Consider the following 26,037-nt stretch of genomic DNA (forward strand, 5'->3'; position numbering starts at 1 on the left):
CATGCTGCCTGTTTCCAGCTGGTTGTGCATGTTTTCTTCACACTTTAACAAAAAACGTGCCAAGGTGTGACATTTACGAACCCACCAACTGGGAGCTGTCACACAAATCGTTTTGCCTGTGATGTGGGAAAGTAATGAATGGGGGCCGTTCCGCCCGCGGAGGAGCACCGCTCTTCCTCTGGCCTGCAGCCTTATTTATTACATAGCGAAGTATAAAACCGCCTGGCCAGCTGCATGTCTCATCTGCAGCCCTGGCACTTGCCCGAAGAGACCACGGCAGCTGGAGCCCTAGCCGTCTTCTCCGGGAGGCTCTGTGGCTCTGTTGAGAATCATGCTCGGAAGGCAGCTCGTCTGTTGGCACCTGCTGGCTTTGCTTTTCCTCCCTTTTTGCCTGTGTCAAGATGAATACATGGAGGTGAGCGGAAGAGCTAATACAGTGGTGGCGAGAATAGTGCAAAGCCATCAGCAGACTGGCCGTAGCGGCTCCAAGAGGGAGAAAGTGAGAGAGCGGAGCCATCCTAAAACTGGGACTGTGATAATAACACTTCTACAGACCTAAAACCCCTGAGACCAGATGAGCTACCGCACCCCGAGGTAGATGACCTAGCCCAGATCACCCCATTCTGGGGCCAGGTACTCGGAATTCTCTTTTAAGGATTACTGTCAAAGCTTAATGAGTTTTGTTGTTTTTGCTCTTTTTTCAGCTATGATTCTTAGGATCGATGCTTTCCAGAAGTTGGCTGAGCTGCTTGTGGGTCTCTCTCTCTGGGTTGCTGTGGGATACTGGGGATGAGGCTGGTCTGTGTTAGAAAATCAGCAGAGGTAGCACTGATGGACTGAGATAAAGAGAGGCCACAGCTGTCCCATCAGAAAGGGGAACAGGGACAGCCAGCCCTGCTCTGCTGTGATTTGGTTTCTTTCTTGCTCTGTTGATGCGGAAAGGAGGAGAGCTGACCTTTGCAGATAGATCATTAGAGATAACATCTGCAGATCGTAAGTTGGACTTCGTTAATCCTTCCCAGCAGAGAGAAGCTGCCCTTTGAGTTTTTCACTTGATTTGCGAGTTTACTGTGACATTTCATGCCAGGCTTGGTTGTTTGATTTATAGCCCTCTAGGTTGCTAAGTCTCTACCTTCACTCTGTTTAAAAAAGGACCAAAGAGTTAAAACAAAAGCACACTGTGTTTAAAATGCAGACTTGATTCTGTTGTATAATTTAATGCCTGATAATCACAGAGGACTTGTGTAAGATGCTGAGTATAAGCACAACATCTAAGGAAACATCTTTAACCCTTTCAGGGTAGTACGGGAGTGAGTTAAGGTTTCAGTGTAGTGAATGGCAAATTGATGAAACTCATTTTAATCGAAAACGTTAAGAACAGGAAGAAACAGGTTTTCAAGTATGTCTTTATTATTTTTTTAAATTAAAAAATTTTAATTGTGGTATAATTGACATATAACATTAGGTTAGCTTCAAGTGTACAACATAAGGAAGAAGCAGATTTTGATTTGCCTTCTAGGTATCAAGCACGTTGAAAGCAGATGGGGGGCAAGGAGAGTTATTCTGAATTATATGATCTTTTTTTATTATTATTAAACACTTTTAAAATTTTATTTAATTTATTTATTTTTGCCTGCATTGCGTCTTCGTTGCTGCGCGCGGGCTTTCTCTAGTTGAGGCGAGCGGGGGCTACTCTTTGTTGAGGTGCACAGGCTTCTCATTGCAGTGGCTTCTCTTGTTGCGGAGCACCAGCTCTAGGCGCGCGGACTCAGTAGTTGTCGCTCTTGGGCTCTAGAGCGCAGGCTCAGTAGTTGTGGCACACAGGCTTAGTTGCTCTGCGACATGTGGGATCTTCCCGGACCAGGGCTCAAACCCGTGTCCCCTGCATTGGCAGGAGGATTCTTAACCACTGCGCCACCAGGGAAGCCCCCTGAATTATATGATCTTTGAACAAATAAGTTTTACTACAAGATTTGACTGCTTCTATGTGTTGAATAGGCCCTGACAAAGTCCATGCAGCTGAAATCTAAACCCCTCTGACCACAGATTGAAAGTTTGCGTTGAGACTGGTAGTGTGATCAGACCAAGATCACAGGCAGAAGCATCTGTAGATCTGGGACAAACCTGGGACTTTTAACTTGACCACAAATGCAGTTGCCCCAACTATTCTGTGGGGCCTGGTCAAGAACAAATTGCTCCTTTACAGAGCCGTGGAAGAAACGATAACCTCTAAATCCAATCCTGCTGTTTGAAAGCCACTTTTAGAGATTGTTCTTTCATCTGACAATCTTTTGGCTGGAGAATGAATAATACTCATTTTTGTTTTTCTCAGTGGTAAAGATATTTGTGCTTTTGTCCAAGCCTTGATCTGGACTTTCTACTTCAAAAAATGGGCTCTTTGCTGGATCCTTCCTGGTCATGGCATGTGAGCCCCCAGAGGCAGCAGAAGGCAGATGTAGGCTGTCATCAGTCATCAATTCTTGACAGGCTACTGAAATCCAAATTACATTTCTATTCCACCCCAGCTTCTAGTGCCTCTAGGCATCTAGCATGTTGAAATCAGATGAGGGGGAAAAGAAGCCACTTTCTAGGTTTTCTTTTTTTCAAGCCGGGGGGCTTTCCAACTCCCTTGGGTTCCTGAAGTATTTCCAAACCAGCCCCCAACAGGAGGTAGTGAGGAGATTTAGCCACTGGTATTCTAGAGGTTTCAGTAGAACTCTCTGCCAGTGGATATGGAGACCCACACAGATTTAGGACTGCTCTGTGTTCCTCCCTCCTGCCTCACTTCCCACACTGCTTCTTTTAATCCTCCTTTTCCCTCATTCATCCCTTTACCGATTAATCTGTGTGCTTCTACTATGAGTCATGCTTTAGGATGGGGATAAATACACTCAAGCTTCTCTCTCTGAACAATGCTGAAGGGCTCTAGTGGGGATAAATCAACAGGTAATTAAGTACCATGTGATAAACAAAGTAATGGCACAAAAGACTATCGGGGGGAAAAGGGTCAGAATGGTGGTGGCCTCTGAGTCAGATCTCAAATGATGAGACGAAAGTGTGGGCATCCCCGGAAAAAATGAAATAAACAAGCATGCGCCACAGCAAGAGCCTTGAGAGGGGCTTGAGGAGTGGGTGTGGCTGGAGAGCTGGGCCATAGGAGGAAGACATCAGTGATTTTAGTGCCACCTGATGGATTCCGTTGGCCGGTGAAGAAGCTTAGACCTTATTTTGCCAGCAAAGGTTTGTTTGTTTGTTTGTGCATAGCAGGGCAGTGAGGTGATCACGTGTGTGTTCTAGAAAGATGACTCTGGCCATAGCGTTTGTGCGGAGATGTGTAGAGGTGGGCTGAGCAGACCTGCACTCTCTTTTCCTGACATTCTCTTCTCTGTAGCTCTTTATTGTTCACCTTTATCCAGCTCCCCTCTCTTCCTGGACACCTATCTCTCCCTCTTCCACTTCCCTTCATCTTCTTTCTCTTCCCTCTTCCTTAAGTTAAGGAAGGAGCTGTGGACTGTCTTTCCTGAAGTCATTTCCCAATAGTAGAGCTTCATTCTCAGTAGCTGCCCCTAGGCCTCCATCTACAAAATGGATGGAACTTGTCTTAGGGAACTACTTCCTCCTGTGCTGTCCATTTGCATGAACTTCGTGTTCAAATTTGACCTAATTTGGGGAAAGGAGTTGATAAACTTGAGAGGGTAATATAGAGAACTACCTAGAATGTCATTTTCCCTTACCTGGGAGAAAACTTCTCAATGAACACATCCTGTCCAACTTGCTCTAAGGCTCATGAACATGGTTCCATTTGACTGAACTCTGAAAGACCAGGCCAGAGGGAGGACCATGTTGTGAAATGTCACAGGACAGTTCTCAGGAAGGGGCCCACTTAATGACCAGAAGTCTCTCCCTGTTTTGGCGGCAGCGCTATGCTCTCAAAGTGGTTGGGTATGCACCCCATCTCCTGGCGCTAACGCCTCATACCCAGACACTAGATTTCAAAACAACGTCTTTCTAAGTCACCATCTGAAGCTTTGAAAAAGACTTCAGTATCCTTATTTGCATTATAGAGCTGGAAAGAAAATTCATGACCATCTTTACCCTATCCTCTAATTTAGTGGACAAGAAAAATGATGCCTGGGGGAAAATGACTTCACAAAAGTCACACAGACCTATGATGGGAGTTCTGGCTCCAGTCCACTTCTTTTTCTGACATTCTTAGCATCTCAGTTTTTCAATTCTATTTTTAAACAAATGGTTCCACTTCAGTACTTTCCCTCCCTCCCCACCCTTCTCCTTCCCTAAAATTTCTTATTGGCAGGGCATAGGATTTCTTGGAGCTTAAACAGCTGTATTTCATATTAGCAAAATCATACCAGGAAATTACAGAATACCTACTTCTCAGATTGCATCTTTGGATTAGAAGGTGGGGTGGTGCTGTGGTGTCTGACTTTCCAAGTGTCTGAAATCCTTGCCTCAGACCAACTGCTTTCACTGATTTTCTTTTCCTCTGCCAGTTTTATAAAAGGTTTTCATAGACTCCCATACCTTTCCAAGGTTGGGTCTGGGGGACAGAAGACTGGACTAGGAGATTGCTCCAAATCCTAGCTACTGAAAACTTGAGATTGAGCTCTGAGCCATTGCAGGCAATTGCTTGGACTACAGATGCTGTTCTGCATTTTCTTCTTAATAGCTATAGGTGGGAACCTGTAGGAAAAAGGAATGAGAGTAAGGGAAAAAGCCCAAGCTTATGTTTTGGCTTGTTTGTTTTAATTTAATTTAATTGTTTAAACAATTTTTATTGGAGTATAGTTGATTTACAATGTTGTGTTCGTTTCTGCTGTACAGCAAAGTGAATCAGTTGTACATATACATATATCCACTCTTTTTTAGATTCCTTTCCATGGCCATGACAGAGTATTGAGTAGAGTTTCCTGTGCTATAAAAGTCTAGAGGTGCAGCTGTGTGAAGCCTTGATGCATTGTTCTGCTTGGATTTCTAATGATAGAGAAAACTTCAGTTTTGAATGACTTCTTCCTCCCTCCCTTTCTCCCTTTCTCTCTCTCTCTCTCTCTCTCTCTCTCTCTCTCTCTCTCTCTCGTCCTTCCTCTCTCACCCCACCCTTTCCTTTTAAAAAGTGAATCCCAAAAAAAAAAAAAAAAAAAAAAAAAAAAAAAAAAAAAAAGTGAATCCCTTAGCAAGAGTATGCTATTTTCAAAAAACTTTTGAATTATAATTGGTGTCGAGGAAAGTTTCCACGAGTCTTTTGTAAGCCATCATTAAAAGTTGTCAGTTTAAGGGACTTCCCTGGTGGCACAGTGGTTAAGAATCCACCTGCCAGTGCAGGGGACATGGGTTCGATCCCTGGTCTGGGAAGATCCCACATGCCACGGGAGCAACTAAGCCCGTGAGCCACAACTACTGAAGCCCGCACTCCTAGAGCCCGTGCTCCACAACAAGAGAAGCCATCGCAATAAGAAGCCCGTGCACCGCAAGGAAGAGCAGCCCCCGCTCGCCGCAACTAGAGAAAGCCCCCGCTCGCCGCAACTAGAGAAAGCCCGTGCACAGCAACGAAGACCCAACGCAGCCAAAAGTAAATAAGTAAATAAATAACTTTTTTTAAAAAGTTGCCAATTTAGAAGAGACTCCAAATTTTATGAGCAACTCTAACTCTTCTGCCATCAACTTCTGCCAAATCTCTAGCTCCTTGACAGTAAGCACAAGGTTTTTTAGAAATTTATCATTGAATAAAGAAGCGTTGAACTTAGTGTCATATTTGAATACATTTAATATCCATTAAGTACTCATGAAATCTCGGTTCAAATAATGTGTTAATCACTTTAAATTTTCAAGTGGAATATGAAACAGAAGAGCATGTTAAAGGTAGAAGTTTAAAAAAAGGGAGTTAAAGTTGTTTCAGGATGTAGATAATTAATAAGAATTTATTGGACTAATGAATACTTTCTTTCCTTTATTTTCTAAGGCAATTTATGTGTGTTGTGATACAACTCAGAATTTCTAAGAACTCTTTACCCAGTATCATGAATATAGATAGACTTAATAACTATATTTGAGGTTGGTAATTCTTATCATTTGAGGGTCATCTACTCAATCTAGCTACATCTGAGACTACTGGCAGTTGGAAGAGAAAGGGAGCTTTCTCTTTCTGAAGGAGCTTTCTCTTTTCCTGTAGCAGCAGGAACATACTTCCCAGAAACACAGCCCCAATCCTCCACTCCCACTCCCACTTTCCAAAGAGGCTGTTCTTCTAGTGACTCTCCTGTTTCCTTTGCCTTTCTGATCATCACCTCACCTTAGCTACTCCCTGACTCCTTTGCCATTGACATAAGATGACATAAGTCACCCCACACTTTCTTTTCTGATGTTGTCATAGGCTGTTCGGAATTAAGCTTACCTAGGGGCTGTGGCCAGAGGAAGCTCAAAAGTTCTAATTACTCATATGTACCTTGCTCTGAAGCTTCTCTTTGTAATTTTTCAAAGTCTCCACAAACTGGAGGACTGCCCCCAGACTGCAGCAAGTGTTGTCATGGAGACTACAGCTTTCGAGGCTACCAAGGCCCCCCTGGACCTCCCGGTCTCCCTGGCATTCCAGGTAAGGATGAGAGAGATGCGTTGTTTCCAGTCTAATTGCAGACTGTGCCAAAACAGGAGCCAGGGGTAAAGCTCAGTGAGTTGGGATCACTTGTGTGTGATCCAAAGCTTATGCATGGAAAATCCAAAAGAGAGTTGGGTGGGGAACTGGGCTTATTGAGTTAATGAGGTGGAACTGTATAAACTATAGAATTTATTACCCATACTGCTTGCAGAATCCCATAGGCATTAGGCATGCTGGGGCCCCAGTTTACAGGCCAGGAGGCCCTTCCCCAGCGTGGAGTCTGGAACCACTGGAGCTGAACAGGTTTATACTCTTGTTTCAGTGTTTCTGCCACCGTGTGCTCCATACAGCGCACTAGATCTAGGCTTCAGGGGATTTGGGAAGTGAGAGTGGGGAGGAGAGCTTGCTGGTCTGGGTTTTAGTCATCTTCACAGTCTCTTTTACTGAGCTACACATCGTTCTGTCTGATTCTAGGTCTAGCTGAGTTTTTCTTCCCTTAACCCCCAGGCCCTTCCATGCTCAGCTGTCTCTCAGTTGACCGTCATGCCTCTCTTGGACTCATGGGGACATTTTTGGGCTCCAGCACCATATGGTGGCATGGGGCATGCTGTAGAGCTACACTGGGTCCCTCTAGACCCACTGTTCAGCCATCTCTACTACTGAGTGGCACCCCAGACATGGATCATTTGGGGAACTTGCTAGTCTCCTGGGTCAGCCAAGGAAAGGGCAGCCCAGGTGCCCTCTGTCCCAGGACCTCCAAATCTATCTGGGGGTTTAACTGACTTTCTTGTCTCCAGGTCAATTCCTGGGGATAGAACATTTTCTCAGGGTTTGGCAAATGTCTGCTTGCTCTTCTCTGACTTACTCCCGTTGATGTTAATATTTAACAAATAAGGTTTAATTTTTCTTAATACTTTTGAGTGGCTTGTCAAATGAAACCAAATTTAGAATGAGAAAGTGCTCTGTTAGACTTTATGATCAGTAGCTTGGAATCTATGTCACTGAACATCTAGGGCAGCAGGCAACCCATACAGTGATTACGGGTAGGGGACTTTCAGATCCCTCTAAAATCTTCTTAGGTCTAAACTCTTCTGAGGTCACAGGACAGGCTGGCCTTGGCTACGTGCTTCCCATCAGGAACAGCTTTGTCATTAGCACATTAACTTGTAAACCCAGTCAAAGTTCATTAATCTGGAAGAATTGCAAGCTCGGTATGAAACCTGACCAAAGGTGGCACACAGAATAAACAACAAAAGGGCCTGGAATTCAACAAATATAAAACTAAAGGGAGAGGTATAGAAATTATCTCTTAGCAAAGTAAAGTGAAGAGTTGAAATCATTATCCAAGTCTTGCTTTCGAGATTACTGTTAAAATTTTTTATCAATGATTTTACTTTTCCTCCAGTTATAAAAGTAGTTCGTGTTCTTTGTAGAAAATGTCAAAACTGCAGAAAAGTGTATAGAATGACACAAAAATCATTTGTGCTTCATCCACTTAGAAAAAAATAACCACTGCAAAATATTTTTATGTAATTTGTTCTAGTCTTTTTCCCCTTTGGATAAAACATGTACATATTTTATATTATATACATATATATACACATATACATAGTATCATGCTATCACTATTGATTGATTCATAACCTTTTTTATCTAAAAAGATCATGCTATCAAATATTTTTCTTCAGCATTCTTTTTTTGTGATTATATAACATCATTTACTGGGATGTACCATTTTTTAATTTAGCCCTTTCACTATTGATGGACATTTAGATGGTTTCACATCTTTGCTCTTATAAAGGATGCTTTATAATGTCTCTATGCAATTTTTCATCCAAGTCTTGCTTTACAGGTAAAACAGGCTTTGGAGCCTGGAGCCTTAAAAGTATCTAAGGCTGTTTTCAGTGTCCCATTTAAAAGCGATCCCATCTGATGATGTCACCATGGCTGTGTTTGAGCTGTTTCAGATGGTCCCCTTTTACAATTAAGTTTGTCATTTTTGAAGAAAGGAGCGGCATTTGTATAAAAACAGATGGTGAGTGTGAGTGACCGGGCTTTCTCATGTGATGATGTCTGGTTGTTTAAGGAAACCATGGAAACAATGGCAATAACGGAGCCACTGGCCACGAAGGGGCCAAAGGAGAGAAAGGAGACAAAGGTGATCTGGGGCCACGAGGGGAGCGTGGGCAGCATGGCCCCAAAGGAGAGAAGGGCTACCCGGGGGTCCCACCAGAACTGCAGGTAAATCGTCTTGGTGCGTCTCCAGATGACCCTCACTCAGGGTCCAGGAATCAGAAGGCTTGAGTGCTTCTTTATCCTCAGTGTTGAGTAAACCTGTCTACATTTGTTCATCTCCACCACAGGGTGTTTGCAGAAGACCTATGCTGTCAAAGTGCTTTGAAATCATTCTTAGGGAGAAATGTAGGAAGGGTGAAATTCAACACCCTCATTCGACCAAATTACAAAGCAACCCTGAATATCAGCTAATCTCCATTTTCCAAATGAGGAGACATGTTCAATAAAAAGGTTTTTGGCGACTCGAATATGTAAACTTTTAGATGGATAAAATATTATTAAGTAGATATTTGACCATTCCATTTATTTATCAATTTTGTTACATTTGCATATTTAAATTACATATATGGATATTAATACACAAGTAATTCTATCAAATCAGATTTCGTGGCATTAATTTTTATTAAAGGTTTTCTCATCAGTATCTTCTTTATTACTGGAGGCACTTTATTTTGAGTCATGAGACCATATTCATTTCAGCTTAAAGTTTTTTTAATTCATTTATGAGGCTATCATTGGACGTTTTATCTCAAGCCCGCTACCCATTTATCTGTTCTTTTTTTATATATAAATTTATTTATTTTTGGCTGCGTTGGGTCTTCACTGCTGTGCGTGGGCGTTCTCTAGTTGCGGAGAGCGGGGGCTACTCTGCTGCGTTGTGCTGGCTTCTCTTGTTGTGGAGCACAGGCTCTAGGTGCACGGGCTTCAGTAGTGGTGGCTCTCAAGCTCTAGAGCACAGGCTCAGTAGTTCTGGTGCATGGGCTTTGTTGCTCTGTGGCATGTGGGATCTTCCCGGACCAGGGATTGAAGCCATGTCCCCTGCACTGGCATGCAGATTCCTAACCACTGAGCCACCAGGGAAGTCCCCCATTTATCTGTTCTTTATTTCTCTTTTAAGTGATCTTCAAAATTCTTGTTGTCGGTAACACCTAAAACTTGCAAATGTGAGATGTGAGGTTAGGTCACACCAAGAAAATTACTAAGTCCGGGTTATTTATTTATTATTTATTTGGCTAATATTTTTAAGATGGATTCTTCCAAGGGACTCCTATCAACATCGAAAGCTAGCATTTTTTTATTGCTTGTTTCTGGCTGGTATGTGTTCCTGAAACAGTAACTCGTGATTAAAAGTAAGTAACTGAGAGAACATACTGATGGGATCAAATTCATATTTTAAGGCAAGACAAGAAAAATTGAAACATAATTTTTTCTCTGCCCATTTTGGCCTCCTCCCTCCCCTCTAGTGTGCATTGTACATCTGCATTAACCAGACCTCCCCAGTGGCAGAAATAACTGCTCCACCATAAAGATCAGTTTCTCTTCTTTTGACGCCAGACATGTAACTCCTTAGAAGATAACATTACTTACTTACCTTATTAATGTTACTAGCTATATTACTTGTGTTCTGCCTATTTTAAGATTATTTTTTCTTTCATTACCAGTGTGTGACTGAGCTTCCAATAAAAATAATGATGACTAGGGGACTTGAAACAATTGACCAAATATATAGTCCTATAAGATCAATGATTGTAATAGTGTAACTCGGGATATGGGAAGAAGCAACAAGAGGGAGCCATTTCCTGGACCGTAACAGACTAGTAAGACAGGTGGTCCAGAGGCTTTTGGCTACTGTTAATTGGGTCTGGTCCAGTAATAGCACATGGAGTGTCCTGTCAAGGAAATCCTCTCCTGACCTGGGAGTGAGCATTCCTAGTGCAGTGGGACAAATTGGTCACAAAATGCCTCCCAAACCTTGGTTGAAATTAAGAACAAAAGGGAGAGGATTGTAAAATAAAGAATGTTGCCCACCATCCAGTTCTATAAGAACCAAGTCATTACCACTGCAGTCGTTGACCTACAATACACTGTGAAAGGAATTCAGGGCGGAGGTCAGGATGAGGCATTCTGTGCTCTGGGAAAACTGACAGCACTGGCCCTCAGACAGTCAGATCTTTTCAGGAGAGAAATTTATGAACCCAGTTTATTGCATCTTACCATTACTTAGAAAAGCACTGAAACCATTAACTAAGATATCTGTTCCTTGTGAATAGCAGTGACCTTCTACCAAGATGTGTGCTTGATTGCATGGACCCCTTCACCAAAATCACATATATACTGGTTTCTCCCCCTATCCCCACACCTCTTCAGAACGGTCCTCAGAGCTTTCTGAAAGACTGTCCCCTGGGTTATAATCTTCAGGTTGGCTCTAATAAAAGTTTCCAATTTCTGTCTTTGATTACTGATTAATATTTTCATGGACAATACTATAACGTGAGAAACTTTCAAAGAGCTATAAGGTACAGCCACTCTATCTGAAATATCAGTGGGGGAAAACTTTACTCTTCATTTGGGCACATGTGGTAGTTGTTTGACCTTGGATAAATTCCATCACTTTGGGGGGAATCAAGTTATTTTAAGGGTAAGCTAAGAGATCCTGTGTGTTACTCAACCTGCTTTTTAGGTTTCGTAACGTCTTTTTTTTTCGTAACTTTTTAATGACTGCTGTTTAATAATTTTAGCAACCTGCGGTCTGTGTGCCAGTATAAATTTACAAAGAAAAGGAGACAGATGCCATCGCCCAAGTTATACGTACCTAATAAGACGGATGGTTCTCAAAGCTAGAAACTAACCCAAATCTGTGAATGGTTATATGCTAGTTAAGGGGCCTTGTAGTAGCCAGTTTAATGGAGAACACCTGGGCAATTATTACATTTGCTCCATCAGCTTTTTAACCCTAAAAACACATTATGGTCATTAGGGAGAACTACTTTCACATGTTTTGAAGGAGGCATTAAAGTGGAGACAAGATTGGTCCTGGGCAGATTGTAATGGAGGGTGACTTCCAGCCCCTTCATCCCCATTTCTAAATCTCGTCCTCTGGTGTCACCCCTTCTTCATCCTTCTGTGTCCAGTGCCCTCACACTGTCCTCTGACTGCCCCAATCCTTTCTGTGTTGATTCTCCCAGGCCTGCCTCCCTGTCCACACCCCAAGTCTTCCAGAACTTCAAATTATTTGCTCTCTCCTCTCTCACCCCTCTCCCTTAAAACTTCCATTCATTCAAGATGGATAATCCCAGCAAGTTAAATAATTTATTGATCTAATTCGCACTCAGTTTCAATGACTCATTTGGACAGGGGACTGGCATTGACTTTCAAATGTGACTCTCCAATGGTGGTACAATTTCCGAGTGTGGGCTATTCCCATACCACCAAGCAATTCTCGGATACCAGCTGGATGTCCTACAATTCAGCTCACTTCTGACACTTAAGAGATCAGTCCTTCGAGACTGCCCCACCCTTCCCCCACTTTAGGCGCCAATCCAAGTTCAGGTTATCACCTGTGCTTCTGTCTTCCAATGACCCCCCCCCCTTGGGTTTGATTAATTTACTAAAGCGGCTCACAGAAGCACTCAGAGAAACATTTTACTTATTTGCTCACCAATTTATTATAAAAGGATGTAACCGAAGAACAACCAGATGGAAGAGATGCATAGGGCAAGGTGTGGGGAAAGGGGACTGAGCTTCCACTCTCTATCTGAGAGCGCCACTCTCCCCAAATCTCCATGCGGGAAACTCTCCAAAACTTGTCGTTTGGGTTTTTTTTTTCGCGGTACGCGGGCCTCTCACTGCCGCGGCCTCTCCCGTCGCGGAGCACAGGCTCAGCGGCTATGGCTCACGGCCCCAGCAGCTCCGCGGCACGTAGGGTTTTCCCGGACCGGGACACGAACCCGTGTCCCCTGCATCGGCCGGTGGACTCTCAACCACTGCGCCACCAGTGAAGCCCCGTCATTTGGGTCTTTATGGAGGCTTCATTACTTAGGCAAGAGTAATTAAATCATTAGCCATTGGTGACCGATTCTCTGTCCAGCCCCTATCTCTCCTCTCCGGAGGTTTGGGTGCAGGGTTGAGAAGGGGGGGATGGGGGAGGACTGAGAGTTCAAAGCTCTCTAATCACGTGGTTGGCTCCACAGGCAACCAGACCCTCCCGAGGGGTTTTTCCAAAGTTACCTGATTAACATAACAAAAGACACCTTGATTGCCCTCAACACTTAGGAAATTCTGAGGATTTTCGGAGTTCTCTGCCAGAACTGGGGGTGAATACTAAATATATATTTATTATAAATCATAATATCACAGGTGTCTTTTTGGAGAAAATAACACAGGGCAAACAAAGTTAAAAAGTTGGCTGCAGGACTTTTCGGATCCTTTAGTATATGCTAATGGACATTTAATAGCTATATGTAGAAGATTTCATCCAAATTTTCCAGTATTATTTGATAATAGAATTTTAATATCTCAGAAAGCACTTTAAAGTCTAATGTTCATTGAAACACATGCTCAGAACTGTTGATATATACTTTTAATGATGCATAGCATAAAAATGTTAGAAATCACCATGATTTAATTTTTCTCTGTAGATTAATGTTTAAATTATTTCCAATCTTGCTGTTACAAATATTGGTGAAATAAACTTACTTGTATCGAAACCTCATTTCTCTAAGATAAATTGCCTTTTAATTAACCACCAACTCTTTGCTTAGATTGCGTTCATGGCTTCTCTGGCAACTCACTTCAGCAATCAGAACAGTGGGATTATCTTCAGCAGTGTCGAAACCAACATCGGAAATTTCTTCGATGTCATGACCGGTAGATTTGGGGCCCCAGTATCAGGTGAGAGGTAAAAATAAATGACTGGATTAATCAATTAAGCAACCAAGAGAAAGAAGGAAGGACGTGGGGGAGGGAAGGAAGGGGGAGGGAACAAAGAAAGAAAGACCCTAAGGGAATAAAGAGTTCCTTGTGATTCTGGTTGAAACATATATATATATATATATATAAAATACATGAAAAGACAGAAACTTTTTTTTTTTTTTGCGGTACGCTGGCCCCTCACCGCTACGGCCCCTCCCGCCGCGGAGCACAGGCTCCGGACGTGCAGGCCCAGCGGGCACGGCCCACGGGCCGAGCCACTCCACGGCACGCGGGACCCTCCTGGACCGAGGCATGAACCCGCGTCCGCTGCAACGGCAGGCAGACTCCCAACCACTGCGCCACCAGGGAAGCCCCAAGACAGAGACATTTTTAAAAATGATGATGACCGTGGGCTACTTAGATTATTAACTCATTCAAACTAACCAAATAAACCTTAAGGGCATAGTTACCTCTGCCTTGAAAAGCCCTTATTCTCACAGTTTAAATGTGTCATAACTGAGTGCATCCCCTCTCCTTTGCCACACCCCAAGGAAGGCCGTATCCTTTTTTAAAAACATTAAAAAAAATTTTTTTGAGTACTTCTGTGTTCATTTCCTATTACTGCTGTAACAAATTACTACAAACTAGGCTTAAAACAACACAAAATTATTCTGTAACAGTTCTGGAGGTCAGTACTTCAAAATCAGTCTCACCGGGCTAAAGTCCAGGTACGGGCAGTACTGCTTCCTCTGGAGAGCTCTAGGGCCTTGCCTCTTCCAACTTTAGAGGCTGTCACCATTACCTGCCTATTTGCCACATCACCTCAATCTCTGCTTCCACTGTCACATCACTTTGTCTTCTCAGATTCTGACCTCCTTGGTCTTTTATAGGGACAGAGTGATTACCCTGGGCCCACCTGGATAATCCAGGATAATCTCCCCATCTCAAAACCTTGAATTTAATCACCCTTGCAAAATCTCTTTTGCCATATAAGGTAACAGTCACGGATCTTGGGGATTTTAGGACATGAGCATACATGGGGGCCATTACTTAGTCCCCAACCACTTTCTTACTTTCTAGTTCACAAGCTGCTTCAAGCTCATGTTGCATTTTCCCCTGTCCTAGCTCTGGAAATACCCATTTTCCCAAGGAGTCTTGGGAGACTAGTATTTAGAAACCAAAACTTGGGTGCTAAATGTACTCATTGCTATTAGGAGGTCATTGCCTCTGGTCCTGTCAATGGACAGAGTTAGGAAATACACATGTATACTAATCATGCATGCATACATATCTGTATTTTCCTACTATCTATCTATCTATGTTGTGTGTTAAAAAAAATGAGTTCATTCTGATACAATCTATATTGTGTGTTAAAAAACAAACGAAAAAACATGAGTTCATTCTGATACATCTGCCTCAAATCCAGCACCACTGAGTTCATCCTAGCATCCTCTTTATTTATTTGTAACTTCTTTCTTTGACAATGTGAACCCTGGCTCTCTTAATCTATAATATATTTACTTGTTGAACCTTAGTATACAAATAAAGTAGTTAAAAAATTGCAAACCCGTGTGCCATGAGAAATAAAGTTACCAACTAGGGTGTAATGTTTGTGCCCAATTTTTAAATTTTTACCGTCCAGTCAAAACACTGTCTTTAAAAGCCCTTAGATCATCTTTTTCCCCCATGCTCTTCAGTTTTGTTACTTCATTAATTTGTAATACAGTTAGATTCATTTGTCATAATCTCATCTTGAGTTTCTCATATTCTAGTTGAGTTTTTAAAACTCTGCAAGGAGCAAAATTTATTCTTTGTGGTGTACAGCTCTATGGGTTTTGACGAGTGCATAGAGATATATCTCCACCACCATAGTATCAAATGGAACAGTTCTTTCATCCCCCAAATTCCCTTGTGCTATCCCTTGGTAGTCAACCCCTGTGTAATCCAACCCCTGACAATGACTGATTGGTTTTCCAACCTTAGAATTCCAAAATGTCATATAAATGGATCTTACAATATATACAATATGTCTCTTAGCAAAATTCATTTAACGTTTACACATGTCTATGTATGAATCAATAGTGTTTTCCTTTTTCTGGCTATGTAGTATTCCGTTGAATGGATGTATTAGTTTGTTTATCCACTCATGAGTTAAAAGACATTTAGACTATTGGTGAATTGACCCTTTGTCATTATATAATGTTTCTCTTTATCCTTGTTAATATTTCTGAAGTCTCCTATGTTTAGTATATTATAGCTTCCCCAGCTTTCTTTTGGATAGTGTTTTATATCTATCTATCTATCTATCTATATATATATATATCTCAAATATTACAAATAAGCCAATCAATGAGCTTATTATGTCTCTCACCTTCTCTCTTTCTTAATTTTTAACTTTTGGTGGTTGAATCATTTATACACTGTCAAGGTATAAAACAATTACATTTTAGTTTGTCAACATTATCCCCTCCTATGATTTGGACTTATCTTGCAGTTAAATGTATTCAATGTTCACCACTAGTCATGTTGCCAAAGTCTCCCAGATATCTCTTTATTAGCTAAACTTTATCCTTCAATTTTCTCAAGAAAGCTTATGCCATCAGTATTCCCTGAGACTTTACATGCTCTAAACTGTTATAACCTTGGCTGCAAATAAAACCTTGGCTTACTTTTTGGTCCTGTTTTCTGGCATTTGGTCTGGAGAACTCTGACATAAGTCTGAGTTTGTTCGTCTTATAAGTGACAATCTTTCTGCTTGACTTCCCAAAGAATTATTTCTCTATCTTCAAAGTCCAGTGAGTTTTCTAGAAGAAGTGTTAATCATTCTGGGTCAAATTTTCCTTCTGTGTCCTTTCAATATGTGTGTGTAAGCCTTCTTTTTGCCTGGGAAAGCTTCTTTGAATTATATTTTAAAACATAAATAAAGTTTTTTCTTCTTGTTGTACTAAGGTGAGGTGGCATTGGGAGCAGTCTGACTTGTGTTAGGAAATTAGGCAAACAGGATATTTAAAAACTGTAATAAAGCCAATTAAAGTTAGCTAGATGTTTTTATTAGCATCATAGACCAGCAGTTCTAAACATATCAGAGATAAAATACTCCTCCCCTGTGGGGTGGACCGCTCACAAGCATCCCCCTGACCCCCTCCCCCTGCACCTTAGTTCACCACTGGTTAACTTTTTTAAGAACTCCAAGTATATTTTATTTGTTTTGTTTTTGACTTGTCTGTCTTCTGTATGTATTATTTTCTCTAATCTTTTGGGGCTCTTTACTTCCATCTCATGTTGTTTGCTTTTTCCGTTGCTATCTTGCATATGCTTAAAATTGCATCTCCTAGGGGTTAATTATCCTTTTTGCTTCTTCCAATTTCTTCCGTCTTGTTTCTGTGATACTTTTTTTTTTTTTTTATGTTTTCTGTGTTTTACATTAGTCATGATGTCCTGGTTTTCAGTTCCTCCTCTTGTCTGGTCATTTCTACCATGGATTTCTGCATTCTGTTTTACAATGTTCTTTCATAGAGGGATTTGCTTCATTAATATATTTCAAACCCATGATGGAATCTTTGCTTACATTTTTCATCTACCACATGATAAAATTTCTTCTTGGTGAGTAATTTTTTGTTCTTTTCTACTTTCTAAAATTAACCGATGGTTGAAGAATTCTCCTAGATCAGCTCTATGCAGTAGTTTCTTGGGGAAGGGGAGGGACCCCAGCACACTTCCAGGCTTGGTGGCTTGGTGGTTCCCACCTTGCTGGCAGGGGACTCCCTCTTTCTTTGTTTTCTTTCTTTCTTTACTTTTTTTTAAAATATGGAATGCTTCACAAATTTGCATGTCATCCTTGCACACGGACCATGCTGATCTCTGTATCCTTACAATTTTAGTATATGTGCTGCCGAAGCGAGCACTCTACACTTCTTTTTTGACTGCCCCGCAGGGCTTGCCAGATCTTACTTCCCCTACCAGAGATCGAACCTGCGCTCCTGCAGTGGAAGCACAGAGTCCTAACCACTGGACCTCCAGGGAAGCCCCGCCACTTCCTTTAACTACAGCCGCTCTGTGTGGCCACACTTCTTGTCTCCCCAGACTGCACTGGGTCTAGGAAAACTTCTAAAACCAGCCTTGCACTTGCCGGTTCCTTTGCCTTTAGGAGCCTTATATTTGCTGGCAGATTCTGAGATCCGCCACCGCAGGATGGCTTTCCACACTTTCTGAACTTTATCTAGCAACCTTCTCCCCAAACATAACTTTTGCTTTATCTCAGCCCTGCTCACAGGAGCTTCTTTTCAGCATCTGTATTTCAGAGTGGCCCTTCTGCATCAGGGAGTGCATTTTTCTGGGCACCATTTGAGATCTGCTGCCGCTTGGCTTCCTCAAAACTCCTTGCCCTCCATGTTGACTCCCCATGACTCTGCCTGCGGTCAGTGACATGTGACAGCACTTAACTGATATTTTAAGTTTATTGATTTTTTTTTCAGTCTCCTAGTTTTGCAGAGAATGGATACTTTTTTGGTGTTTGCTGTCAATTTTCCTTGTCTCTGTATATGGTATTGAGAAGGAAAAAAAAAAGAAAATTCAGATGGGTGCAATGGCCATGTTAGATTTGTCACAAATGCTTTCTTTTTTTCAAATTTATTCATCGTGTTGGGTCTTCGTTGCTGCGTGCGGGCTTTCTCTAGTTGCGGCGAGCGGGGGCTACTCTTCATTGCAGTGCACGGGCTTCTCATTGCGGTGGCTTCTCTTTGCTGCAGATCACGGGCTCTAGGTGTGCAGGTTTCAGTGGCTGTGGCACGTGGGCTCAGTAGTTGTGGCTTGTGGGCTCTAGAGCGCAGGCTCAGTAGTTGTGGCACATGGGCTTAGCTGCTCCGCGTCATGTGGGATCTTCCCAGACCAGGGCTCAAATCCGTGTCCCCTGCATTGGCAGGCAGATTCTTAACCACTGTGCCACCAGGGAAGTCCTGTCACAAATGCTTTTAATGTGTGCCTTGATTTATTTTTCTACCCAGCTGAAGTCAGAAATGAACTGACATACGAAGTGATAGAAGCAATCTTTCATCATGCTTCAATCAGCTTTAAATCTTCTTATGTGATTTTCTGCTCTGAAGGCTTATGTTATAATTTTCCTATAACTATTTTGTTAAACACTGTCTGTGCCACAAATTACATAGGTGCGTAGATATGCCCAATGAATGCTTCCATTGCTTTCAATGGCTTTATAATTGAAGCTCAAGGATTTAGTTGTTTTTTAGAATTCTCTTGAGCTGGACATAATTCAGACAATAACAACCATCATTTGACTCCCGCTTTACTGTTTAAACCTCATCCAATAGATTATAAAATTACCTTTTCATACTTCTTAACTCTGAGAGTGATGGGACAGAGAAGGCTGAATTTTACAATTATGCAGCATAAAGACCTGAAAAACAGAGTTCAAATGTATTACCTCTGGTTTTAGTACCTTCCCTTGCAGAGCAAAACCATGTGTGGATATAATATAGATTCACTTTTGTATTATATTTCCAACTCTATAGTCATTTCAGTTATTCACCTTTTGGTTTCTTAGTCTTTCTAAAATGCTTCTGCAACTTTTTTTTATAATAGTCATCATTTTTTCCAGGAAAAGTAATATCTTTTTCTGTCATTTTGTTGTTATTATTATTATATTTTATTTTTGGCTGCATTGGGTCTTCATTGCTGTACACAGGCTTTCTCTAGTTGCGGCATGTGGGCTTCTCATTGTGGTGGCTACTCTTCTGCGGACCATGGGCTCTAGGCGGCAGGCTTCAGTAGTTGTGGCTTAGTTGCTCTGTGGCATGTGGGTTCTTCCTGGACCAGGGCTCGAACCTGTGTCCCCTGCATTAGCAGGTTGATTCTTCACCACTGCACCACCAGGGAAGTCCCTTTTTCTGTCATTTTGATTCCCACTTAATCTTCTTGAGGCATTGAAAATTGTTGTGTGTGCATGTAATAAGAAGTTTTGTAAAATGTGAAAAACTGCACACATATAAATTACTTTCTTTGAGTCTCTAATTTCTATCTGCCTTTACTTTTCATCTGTGGACCAATCTTTAGGCATATGAATGAACATGACTTATTTTTATATCGTATGTTTTATTCTCAGCACATTGAATATGCAAGCCTGGCAATAAATTAAGCATAATCATACATCATTTTTTTTTTTTTTTTTTGCGGTACGCGGGCCTCTCACTGTCGTGGCCTCTCCCGTTGCGGAGCACAGGCTCCGGATGCGCAGGCTCAGTGGCCATGGCTCACGGGCCCAGCCGCTCCGCGGCATGTGGGAATCTTCTCGGACCGGGGCACGAACCCGTGTCCCCTGCATTGGCAGGCGGACTCTCAACCACTGCACCACCAGGGAAGTCGAATCATACATCTTTATTTGGTTCAACTTGACTCAGAGGCAGATGGATCAACATGGTAGCCTTAGAGCTTCTATTTTACTTGATTGCACCTTTGGAAAACAGTATAGAACTATGTGGTTCTTTTTTTTTAGATGTTTCTGGGTTTTTCTTTTACAAAGTCTACTATGGTCTGACTGTGTCCCCCTGAAACTCACATGTTGAAAGCCTGATGCCCAAAGTGATGGAATTAGGTGATTAGATCACATGAACTCCCATGAATGGGATTAGTGCCCTCATAGAAGAGGTCCCACAGAGCTCCCTAGCCCATTCTGCCATGTGAGGACACAACCAGAAGTCTGTGACCTGGAAGAGGGCCCTCACCGGGTCTTGGAATTCCAGTCTCCAGAGCCGTGAGAAATAAATTTTTGTTATTTATGAGCTACTCAGTCTGTTGTATTTTGTTACAGCAGCTCAAATGGATTAAGACTAGGCCATTAGTTTAAAAATGTAGCATGGAAATCAATAAGAGGTTGATGATTTACATTCATTCATGTTTCCCAAATGCACTCTCAAAACCAAGATCGTTTAGAGTTAGGAAGATTTTCCTTTTCGCTCATCTCTCTACTGTTGGATTCTTCTTAATCTTCAGTGAAGGTATTTTCTACACTGGCATTTAAAGTGTATCAGGTATATTAAGTTACTTTCAATTAGGAGCCCTAGACTCTTACAAGAAAACTAACATATTGTAAAATATGTTGGTGTTATTTTAATGAAAAGGATTCAAATTTTTAGTAGCAAGGTCATGCTGCTGGGTCAAAGTTGAATCTTTTTATTTATTGTACATAATTTCACATACTTACAATGAATAACATGAGAAATTGCTGGAGCTGTTAGAACTGATGAACATTTCACGGTGCTACAGTACTTTCTTATCTTTGCCTAATGACAATGTTGTACTTGGGTCATTTTTGTGTGTGTGTGTGTGTGTGTGCTACGTGGGCCCCTCACTGTTGTGGCCTCTCCCACCGTGGAGCACAGGCTCCGGACGTGCAGGCCCAGCGGCCACGGCCCACGGGCCCAGCCGCTCCGCGGCACGCGGGATTCTCCCGGACCGGGGCACGAACCCGCGTCCCCCCCATCGGCAGGCGGACCCCCAACCACTGCGCCACCAGGGAAGCTGTTGGGTCATTTTGTTAGGCCACAGCAGACCACGGGTGCCTCCATGCAGGGCTCTCTGCTTTGTCCATATGTGTCCTGAGGAAGGTGTGAATGATGGTTAATCTAAACCTAGGGATGGGTTTATATACTTTGCGCTTTGTTAGGGGCAAGGAGAGGCCATGAGATACAGCCAAATCCTGCCTTTAAAGACTTTGTATTCTTGTTAGGGAAACATGGTCTACGCACTGAGAAAGTCTCAATAATATGTAAAGCAGTTTGAAGGTGAGAGCAGGTAAAGGGACACTCATAGAAATAAAGGCCAAGAAGAACCTACATACCACGTAGAACAGCAACAAAAGAAGTGTGAAGTCACGTGACATATCTCCCCGCTATCCCCCAGTCCTCAATGTACAATAGTTAATTGGATGAATATCGGCGTCTTTCAGGTGTGTATTTCTTCACCTTCAGCATGATGAAGCACGAGGACGTAGAGGAAGTGTATGTGTACCTCATGCACAATGGCAACACGGTCTTCAGCATGTACAGGTGCGTGGCCTTTTCTATCGTAGGTATCCGTGGTGCCATTGTTCGCTCAAAGGATGGCCAGTGCCGGCGGGTATATAGGAATCAGCAGAGACTGCCATAAACCCTGTTGTCGTTGAGACCTCCCGTGTACAATATATGGCCAGATTATTATTACTGTTTGGGAAGCAGTGAATCTGATAAACTTGATCACAAGCAGGTTGATAAGAGGTCTTGAGCTAATTACTAGCAACACTCCCCACAACTAGTCATTTGTATTCTTTTCTCAACTCATTCTTTCTTTCCTTCCCTCTCAGCCTTCTCTTCTCCTTTCCTACTCTCCGCCCCCTTTGCCTAGAGTTTAGCCCTCTTGATGGCCTTCTCTATCATCCCTGGAGCTTGCAGTTCAAGAGTTGTGAGTTGGTTTCCTTCTTTAGGCAGTGTTGTGGCTCTGATGTTTACCTTAGCAACCTGGCCCTTAGGCACCTTGGAAAAAAGCTCATTTAAAAACGAAATATTGCAATTTGCTCTGATATAAGCTTAAGATGTAGGGAAGAGAGGCCAGCACCTTTCCCATAATTAAATAAATGGGTATTGTGAAACTGTGAAAAACTTCGTGGTTGTTATCTTTTCTCAGTTATTTTTGATGACTTGGGGGGATTGCCATCTTTTTCTCTTTTGGACCCTGGCCTCTAGTAAGAGGCTTTGAAAAGCCAAAAGAGAAAAAGATGAGTTAGGTAGATGAAATGATGCAACAAAGAGATCCAGAATATTGTGGCTCGAACACGCTAGAACTCCATTTTTCTGCCTGTTTCAGGTTGGGGAAGGATGGGGTGGAAAGGGTGGAGGAGGGAATTGTGTGGAGTTTGGAAGGAGGGTTGCTCCACCAGGTTTTTGAGGGATGTGGGCTGGTGAAAGCATTTCTGCCATCTATAAAACTGACTCCCCAATTCTCACATCATTGTCATTGCCACAGTCAGGAGGAGGAAAGAACAACAAGCTTGTGGACATTTTTATGCATCAGGCGTTCTATTCCAAGTCATCACGTTTTCCTAAATGTTTTGCTCTAGCATGACAGGGATCTCCAGCTTTCAAGCCCACAGTATCTGTTTCCTCACCGCTCTCCTCTGCCTGACATGAGCCGATGAAACATGTTTTAGTTTGCGTTATGGCAGCATCCTTCTTTAGAACCAAATTCTAAATTAGTTAAGGTGGACTGAACTGCTTTAACATTGGTCCAAGGGCTTGAACATGATAGAAATTCCTTTTCTTCTCATGGCACAGTCTTCAAACACTCGGGCTTCAACAGGTGGCTTCCAAGGTCATGCTGGTCATTGTCATTAGCATTCCACGCAGTCATAATGAGGAAGGAGCAGGGGGGCTGTTTGTGAGAGCTGTATTGGTGAATCCTATATATAAGTGGCACATGTCATTTCTGTTCACATGGCATTTAGAGAATTTAATCCCGGGACTATACGTAATTGTATGAGACTCCGGAAGAGAAGGGAGGACGGATTTTGGTAAAGAGCTGGCTGTTTACGGCAAAGACTAAGTAGTTGGTGCCTTTTTTTCTTTCTAGTTATGAAACAAAGGGGAAATCAGATACATCCAGCAACCATGCAGTGCTGAAACTGGCCAAAGGGGATGAGGTTTGGCTGAGAATGGGCAATGGCGCTCTTCACGGGGACCACCAGCGCTTCTCCACCTTTGCAGGCTTCCTGCTCTTTGAAACTAAGTAAAAGTATGAATAGACCAGCTCCACTTTGGGGAAGACTTATAGCTGAGCTGGTATTGTCATGATGAGGGACTTTAGATTTGATGGTTCTACATGTTGTATTAAAAAATTTTTTTATTGGTTACATTGCTAATCATACTACAGGTACATCAGTAATGTGGGATGACTCAGGAGCTCAGAAGAAGAAACCACAAAACAGTCTTCCCAAGTGACCTTGACTAATATACCCAGCAACCTTTATCACTCTTTCCTAGGCACCTAAAAGAGAGTTCCCTTCTTGATACAGGTTGGAAATAATTGTTCCCATCAGAGAAGTCATTTGCAAAGAGTATTGGCGGCTCTAATAGCAACATTCAGGAACCCCTGAGGGTCTGGGTTCCTCATTCTTTTATTTATTATTATTTTTTTTTTGGTACACGGGCCTCTCACTGTTGTGGCCTCTCCCATTGCGGAGCACAGGCTCCAGACGTGCAGGCCCAGCGGCCGTGGCTCACGGGCCCAGCCGCTCTGCGGCATGTGGGATCTTCCCGGACCGGGGCACGAACCCGCGTCCCCTGCATCGGCAGGCAGACTCTCAACCACTGCGCCACCAGGGAAGCCCTGGTTTCCTCATTCTTTACAACGTTTCAGAGAACAGGATGCAGTGATTATGATGGGGCCAAGGAAAGAATAGGGGGCACTTGCCTGGATCAAGGTACCAGAAATATTTGTAAAGTCTAGACTGGGAAGTAACACTTTGATCCAGTGGGTCAATATTCATGGATAAAGTATAGATATTTTTTAGTAATTCCAGATAGCTTTAAGATAGCAGAAGTATTCACAATTCTCAAAAATAACTGACGACTCCTTTTTTTATAAGGATAACGCTATAATTAAATCTTGACTTCTAATGGCTTATATTTTTGGAAATAGAATTTTCCTGTGATCCAGAATTGGGCTTACCAGATCTGGATTATCAGATTGACTCTTTTCCTTTGCATCTCTTACATTACAGCAGAGCTTTGTTGACTCTGGCCTGCAGTGAGTGTAGGTCCATACAGTACGGATATAATCACCCACTTTTCTATCAGCTTAGAAATTACCCTAGTATACTATACACACACTGACATGGCATGTTTAAGGAGCTGTAAACCCAGACATATACAGCCAAACTAATGTATACAAAATATAAGGGTATTTCACTTAGGAGACATATAATAAAATTGCTTAATCTTTTTTAAAAATAAAAAATTATATGGGAATTGCCTGGTGGTCCAGTGGTTAGGACTCGGTGCTTTCACTGCCACGGCCCGGATTCAATCCCTTGGTCACGGAACTAAGATCCCATAAGCTGCATAGCGCAGCCAAAAAATAAAAAAAATCTGTATATTTAAAAAAAAATTACGTGACTTCTTTGATTACCATATTTAATCAATATTCACAGAGCAGCTGTGCCACTTGACTTTTGCCTATACCTCCCCCAAAATCAATTCTCAAAGGATTAAATTTGCCACCAAAAAGATACTCATGAGAATGATGACAGCACCCCAAACTGGTTTACTTTAAGCAAAGAATCATTGGAATATGCGTTTACCTTGACGTTGAATCATATTTAAAATGCACTACAGAGATGTCCATCTAACAAATATTACATAAGGAATTCCCTTAGAAGTAATGAGCCCTTAATTTCTGTTACAGTTTGAATTTCCACAAAGGCTTTTTAACTATGTGTTTACGTGTATCTTGTATTGATTACCCCCTAGAGCTAGAAGCAGAGATAATGAATTAGAGCTGCCCTTTTAGCTAATAATGTGTTCCACATTCATGCCAGTCTTTGACCCTTTCCTTTTGATCTACAAATATTTTGAAACTCTTCCTGAATCCATATACAATGCTATTTTAAAGTGACTGGATGTTAGCTATAATGTGCTTGACTGGTAATGTTTTTGTGGTTTGTGTCTATTCTCCCTCCCCCACCCCACCTCGGTATAGGGTCACGGGGTTGAAGTTTACTCTTACCAAATGTCATAACTTTCCTAGAAGTGCATTGCCAATAGATAACTGAATATTGCATGTTGCCCAAAAGGACTTCGTATCTAAAGAGCATGCGTTACTAATAAAGTGACTTAGAGTGAGATATTGGCCTGGCTTTAGATAAAACTGAAGCAAGAAAACTGTAATAAGCATTATATGGAAATAAACCCACTTTTGTGAAATGTTTCTAGAATGTTTTTAATAAAGTTGAATAGTCATACAATTATAAGTCACTATGGTTTGTTAACACAAAGTTGAAATATTTTCATGCAGATGATGTAAACAGCCATACAATCGATGGTGTGGGCACAGAACAGGGTCACTGTCTACAAAAAACTCTACTTTTCAGTTATTCTATTGTTCTAACTTCAACCCTCTGGGTCTTTAAGACTCCGATGTTTAGAGGGTCCTGTGATGAAATCAGTATCCCTGAGGGGAAGGGACCTTCATCACACACTTGAAGTCTTTCTATGTTGATGCCTAAATTCCAGTTTTCACCTTGGTAGAGACACCCAAGATCTTGTTGCAGGCAGGTAGAAAGCACTTTGGGCTGGCAAATAAGTCCCAAGTGTGAAGAAGAGTGGGTAGTATGGATGGTGGGAGAAGGCCAAGGTAATTATCATAGAGTCATAATTTCACCAACGACCAGAGTTATA

General features: G+C 42.1%; 1 protein-coding gene and 1 non-coding gene across 2 annotated transcripts; one reads left to right on the plus strand and one right to left on the minus strand.

Moving 5' to 3' along the window:
* Positions 1 to 227: 227 nt before the first annotated feature.
* On the plus strand, positions 228 to 25,607 carry C1QTNF3 (C1q and TNF related 3). The gene is given in 7 exon segments (XM_032625163.1): positions 228 to 530; positions 533 to 633; positions 6,496 to 6,607; positions 8,697 to 8,851; positions 13,447 to 13,576; positions 21,558 to 21,657; positions 23,213 to 25,607. Coding segments are annotated over 7 exon segments (957 nt in total). The 5' UTR covers positions 228 to 331; the 3' UTR covers positions 23,373 to 25,607.
* LOC116752369 lies at positions 17,399 to 17,502 on the minus strand. The gene has a single exon (XR_004349454.1). It is a non-coding gene; the product is annotated as a U6 spliceosomal RNA (small nuclear RNA).
* Positions 25,608 to 26,037: the final 430 nt, after the last annotated feature.

This window comes from Phocoena sinus, chromosome 3 (assembly GCF_008692025.1).
Source record: "Phocoena sinus isolate mPhoSin1 chromosome 3, mPhoSin1.pri, whole genome shotgun sequence".
NCBI lineage: Eukaryota > Metazoa > Chordata > Mammalia > Artiodactyla > Phocoenidae > Phocoena > Phocoena sinus.